The sequence below is a fragment of the Brachionichthys hirsutus genome, chromosome 9 (assembly GCF_040956055.1).
Source record: "Brachionichthys hirsutus isolate HB-005 chromosome 9, CSIRO-AGI_Bhir_v1, whole genome shotgun sequence".
NCBI lineage: Eukaryota > Metazoa > Chordata > Actinopteri > Lophiiformes > Brachionichthyidae > Brachionichthys > Brachionichthys hirsutus.
The window spans coordinates 6,956,455-6,962,175 of NC_090905.1; the positions used below are offsets into that span (position 1 = coordinate 6,956,455).

A 5,721-nucleotide genomic window follows, 5' to 3' on the forward strand; every position below is an offset into this window, starting at 1 on the left:
ATGGACGCGCCATGCAGATGGATAATGCTGCCACTAGGTGGAAGCATTATCACGGGCATCGTGGGATGCATGTTTACAGCCCAGTGCGGAAAGGCGTGCAGTAGTTTTTCCATAATTAGCAGCAACCTACCGTTACAGAAAGTTTATACGCATGCGTCATAATAATTCATACAAAAACAAAATGACTATCTCCATCCACTGGCTAAAGCTGCCTGTGTCGTAGGAACGAAGTAACTGAGCATGGGGGTAAAGACTGAACTTCAACAGTTAACTTTAGATTGCAAAATAAGGGTGAAAATGTTTTTCTCTTGGCCTAAAAAGGTCAAAGATAGTCATATCATTGCTATATCAGTCAGTCTGATGCTGAACCTCAAGGATTAAGATCATTCTGCAGTAGTAGTAGAAGTGACTTGCTCAAAGGCTTTTTGCGTATTGATCTACAACGCTTTAAAATTAAATTGAATTTCCAACTATATATTAAACATTTCTTCTTGGACAGTCACAAGTGCAACGAGCCTTCCCTTACTTAACAGGATAACAGGATTGGGAACCGTCATGCATTAATAACAACAAGCATATATTTGGAATGCATCAAAATGACATTTATTAATATGAAACAATATATCAAGTAAGCATTTAGAATTGACTAAATAAATAGACATCACCAGTGCAGACACGGACAGAAAAACGTGCTACTTTTTGCGGCGGTCGTGTTTCTTTATGATGTCTAGTAGATTGTTTGTAGAGACCAGCGCATCTGGCCCCTGCTTGGATTTACGTCGTTCTCTCCTCTGCTGTTCATGCAGGTGGGGTGAGTTCAGGAGTTGAGGGGGCAAGATGGACCCTGTGGGTTTCACCCTGTTTACCACCTCGAGGAACAGCCGCTTGTTGTTGTTGTTGACAAAGGTGATAGCTGTTCCTCTGTGTCCTAGTCGGCCTGCCCTGCCCACCTGGATTAGAAGACATGAGGCCAAAAATGAAGTAATGCTGCTCTTTAAAAATGATTTATATTCTATCAATGTCCTAATTTAGTATGCATGAAGTATTAATGCTTGTACATATTAATTAAATGTAATTGTTCAAGAGAAAATTAAGTGGAACTCTACGCCGTCATTACTTTTCTCCTCTGGTTCTTACTAACCTGATGGACGTACTCATCCATTGTATTTGGCATGTCAAAGTTAACTACCAGTCTGACGTTGATGAGGTCCAGTCCTCTGCCTAGCACTCCTGTGCTGATCACTATTTCAAAGTCTCCATCCAGAAGACCCTGTGGGTGCAACAGAGCAAATGCTACACTGTCAGACATGCAAAGCTAAAATATCACATGTTCCACGGTTAAGATTTCATATTCCTGGTGAAGAGTTAACCAATCGAGTTGTTAAGAGGCGTAATGTTAGTATCTGCTCTGTCTGCTGCCGGCCTCACCCTGAGGATGCGGTTGCGTGCCCACTGTCTCTTGTCAGAATGGATGGCCACAGTTGTAAGGCCTGTCACCTTAGCGACAGCCTCACACAGCAGGTCAGCCCCAAGTTTACAGTCGACAAACACCACCACCGGAGGCTGGTACAGCTTATCGTCCTGAAAAGCCACAAAGAAAACACAGGATCAAGAGTTTTGATCTTTAATATATGATTTAATGAGTCATGTCCACAGCAAAGGTTTGGTTTCCTTGGAGAGTCTCACCTAAATCCCAGTCTAATAGTCTCCCAGTCACCCACCTTGTTTTCCTGCGCAGGGGCAGTAGCCTCGCTATTAGCATTAAACAGCAAACACGAATAACATGTATTAAGATAATTATCATCACAAGCATCCTCTACACAGAGAACTTGTAGCTTCTCTTCCTTACATAATTGTCTAAAATCACTTCAAGTTAACGTTGGGCTCTTCCTTAAACGCTGTATTAATGGTGCCATTGCTGGGATTCCTGGAGTGGGTCCATGGCTCAAGGCCCATCCATTTCCTCCAGATGGGGGCCAGGGGCTGCAGCATTGCAGTCTTAATATGTTGTAGCGGACAGACTGCTCTTTGGAGCTTAAGGAAATTGCCCCTTTTGTGAAAACCAAGGGATAGAACCGTTACGAGCTAGAATCCCAACGAGAACTCCATTTATGTGCACTTTCCTGTTATCCAGAGGACAATTAGACATTGTACTGCAGAAAACTGCTGACCTCTTAAACATCAGCAGTAGCCGTGCTCTTAAAGTGACGCCCCACCCACAACGTATCTTATAAGCGCGACCCAGACTTGCTGAGAAAAGGGCAGAGCGTGTGCTATAACCTACATTGATGATCTCAAACAGCTTCTTCTTCTTTGAGGGTTCCTCTACCCAAAGAAGGATCTGCCTGACGTTAGCGCAGGGCTGGTTCCTCTCTCCGATGGCAATACGGACCGGGTCGCGAACAAATCGGGACGCCAGCTCCTCTGTCCCTCTGGGGATGGTAGCCGACACCAGCAGAGTCTGTCGTTCTTCAGGGACTTGCTCCAACACCTCAAGGACCTGCTGCTGGAAACCCATCTTTAGCATCGTGTCAACCTACAGAACGACACAAATACATATAGAACTTTAATACACATTAAACAACACCTAATTGCTCAGAGAATTAAGGCAAATTTCAAACTGTATTATGTTGTTTGGCAAAACCCTAAATTATACAGCCTGTTTTTGGATATGGGAAAACTTTATCACAGTTAGATGGTATTAAAACCTAATTTTGCTTATTATAATGCAAAATCAAACTCCCTATGAATGAATTTAAGAACCTCTTGCTGACGTTGAATTGTCTTGTTTACATTTTTAAACATGAGGACAAACTTCCAGAACATCAGATGTGTCCGGTTTCTGTCTTACCTCATCAACCACCACGACCTTCACTTGGTCCAGCTGGACTGCCTTCTGCTTCAAGATCTCAAAGACTCGCCCAGGGGTGGCGATGATAATCTAAAGAGGAGTAACAGAAGAAAAGGATCCCGTGACAAGTCAAGGACTCGGCCAGGGGAAGCGTCTGGAAAGTCGGAGGAGGTACTTTGATGCTGCTTTTGAGTCGATGGAGTTGTGGAGGAAGTGGCATCCCGCCCACCAGCAGCGCGGTTCTCATGTTGGGGAGCCCCATCACCAGCTCCTTGGTCTGTCTCTCTATCTGAATGGCCAGCTCCCTGGTGGGGGTCAGGATGAGAGCCACGGGGCTCCGGACAATGTGTGCTGGTTTCTATAAAAGAAATAAAACGTGCTAGGATATCAAAAGGGGGAATCAACATCATATATAAAACATCTGAATTATAAACTCAGATTAGCACAATGCTGTGCTCCTGAACTCACACTGCCACCACTGTAAATACTTCTCTTGTAATATTGGAAAGGAATTTAATAAAAATGCAATGTTAAAAAGTGATGCCCTCCAAATAAATTCCTTTTTTTATTAATGCATGACGGTTCATTCAAGTTAAGAAAACAGACAAAACATGGCCGAACTACAAGACTCTCCATAACCTCGACGACTCGCTGCGATCTAACAAGCAGAAGTTGCCAAAACCTGATAATTTATCTCAAAATCGTCCTAAAGAAGGTGGAAATGTGGTGATAAAGTTTCAGGCAGTTTGCAATTTTTCTTAGGTATTAAAGGTTGCCTTCCATGCTCATTAATAACAGAGTGAGTTTGAATAAGTCGTATCTGGTGTGAGCTGCATGAAGCATTACCTCCAGTGCCCTTGCTACTACTGGCAGCATGAAGGCGACGGTCTTCCCTGAGCCTGTGTCAGCGCTGGCAATCACATCCCTCCCAGTCAGGCCAATGGGAACCATCTGCATCTGGACCGGTGTGGGCACGTTATAGCCAGCCTTTTTCAGGTTGCCACTCAGCGTGGCGGGGAAGCCACAGTGTTCAAATTCAACGATGGGCCTCCTAACATCACTTCCCTGGGTTTCTATGCCCAGCTCGTGTTTAATCCTCTGCACTTGTTCGTCTGTTAGGCCCGATATGAACTGATCCTCCCTGTAAGAATAGCCCGCATCACTTTCATCTAATCCCCCAGCGTTCACTGCTGGCTGTTGAGATTGAACCCATTCATAACTGGGGTTGTCCTTACGGTTGAACACTTCCACCCCAGTCCCCATTCCCATTCGGACCAAATGTTCAGCTTTGCACTCAAGACTGCAAACATCGTTGTCGGTGCTGTCACAAATGTACTCCCCGTAGCGGCCACACATTACGCAGACGGGCTCTCCTGGCTCTGGCCATCGCTGGGTCTTTTTGAATGATTTCACAGGTTCCTCTTCTTCGGTATCACTGGTAGACTTGCGTTCGCCTCCACTCGCTAAACTCTCTGTGAAACCTGCAGGGTCTCCTGGTGCCTCATCCTGTATCCTGGCGTCTTCACCCGGCTGCGTGGTCTCGTCTTGCGTTTTGGTGTCTTCGCATGTTTCCTGCTTTTGAACTGATGTCACTGAACCATCGATGTCTTTGATTTCCTCTGGATCTGCCTTGCTTTTCTTATTCAGAACTTGACTTGAACTTTGGACGGGTCTCTTCACCTTCAGAGCTCTTGGCATAAACATTTTTTAAATGATAAATGACCTGCGAAGATCAGAAAACAGTTATATGATATAATATTATCAAGGAAATAGACAGGAGCGACAGCTTTCCCACCAAAATACGTTAACTGACTGAAATTGCTAACAATTTGTGAAACAAAAGCACATGCAAACAGTTCGGTAACGTAACATAACTCGCAATAACCGGGCAGCATCTATGATTTTGGCAGAAAGTCCCAAATAAAAGGATATTTGCACTTACCTCCCTCCAGGCGTTCATAGTCCGACGCATAAAAACAATTACTGGCGCACACCAATGACGTCACGTCATTTAGCACTTTTGGGAAACGTAGTTCAGAAACCAGTGGCTTTCTTTTGTGCGCAATGGTGGCTGGACTTCGTTTTGTGTAGTCTGGCGTAATGGAGTTCTATATGAATAAATATATAAACGCACATGTTTAAAGCGCTTACCTTTCTATATACGCGTTAAAATGTCTTTGAAAACCTGATCCAATGTGTAATTATATTTTATAGGGACATTTAAGCACGAGGTCTCAATCTGCTCGCTGTCGTTGAGATTTAACGCGTTCCTTCTACAGTAGACGATTTAAGTGGCCAATTAACATACTCGTTAATTAACGCGCTTTCGATGCTGTTTTTGAGGTTACAGCCGCGCGCGTGCGCAATGCGCGTCAAAGGTGCGGGGTTTTTGGAGAGCCACTTTGGCGCAGCAGGCAGGAACAGCGCGCCGCGCCACCAAGGCATTGGACAGAGGGGAGAATGCCAAATATATATATATATATATATATAAATATATAGGTTATCCTCACAGGAACGCGTGAAAGGGAGACACGTCTTCTTCCAGAGAACTTAAAGGATGGACATATTTCTGTTTTCATTCCGGATGAAGAGCAGTATCTCTTCTGGAATGATCCAAGCCCGGTTCGACGGAGCCCATTTCAGCTTGTAGACAGCAGAATCGGGTGAAAAGCACCGGGACCAACGAGTGAACGGGAATGCACCAAAGCGTAGCATTTTATGACTGAAAGCATCCGCGAATCGTCTCCGGACCAAAACCGCATCTCAACAATTTAAAGCCGTTCATTGTTTTCCACTGAAATTCCAGCGGTGGGATGCTCATCGCGTAGAGTCGCTGCTTCATGACCCAAGAATACCGTTCGGTGCGGAAT

At 44.7% G+C, this 5,721-nt stretch overlaps 1 protein-coding gene across 1 annotated transcript; it reads right to left on the minus strand.

Annotated features, from left to right (window-relative positions):
• Positions 1-692: 692 nt before the first annotated feature.
• ddx59 (DEAD (Asp-Glu-Ala-Asp) box polypeptide 59) lies at positions 693-4,555 on the minus strand. The gene is made up of 7 exons (XM_068743777.1): positions 3,698-4,555; positions 3,027-3,209; positions 2,852-2,941; positions 2,285-2,536; positions 1,429-1,581; positions 1,142-1,270; positions 693-950 (listed from the first exon to the last, which is right to left on the minus strand). The coding sequence occupies exons 1-7, from the start codon at positions 4,553-4,555 to the stop codon at positions 693-695; spliced, it is 1,923 nt and encodes a 640-aa protein (XP_068599878.1).
• Positions 4,556-5,721: the final 1,166 nt, after the last annotated feature.

Coding starts and splice junctions, on each gene's coding strand:
- ddx59 (XM_068743777.1), bottom strand. CDS start 4,555: ATGTTTATGCCAAGAGCTCTGAAGGTGAAGAGACCCGTCCAAAGTTCA. Junction 2,537..2,851: donor AGGTCGTGGTGGTTGATGAG/GTAAGACAGAAA, acceptor GTCGTTCTGTAG/GTTGACACGATGCTAAAGAT. Junction 1,271..1,428: donor CACGCAACCGCATCCTCAGG/GTGAGGCCGGCA, acceptor TTGCACCCACAG/GGTCTTCTGGATGGAGACTT.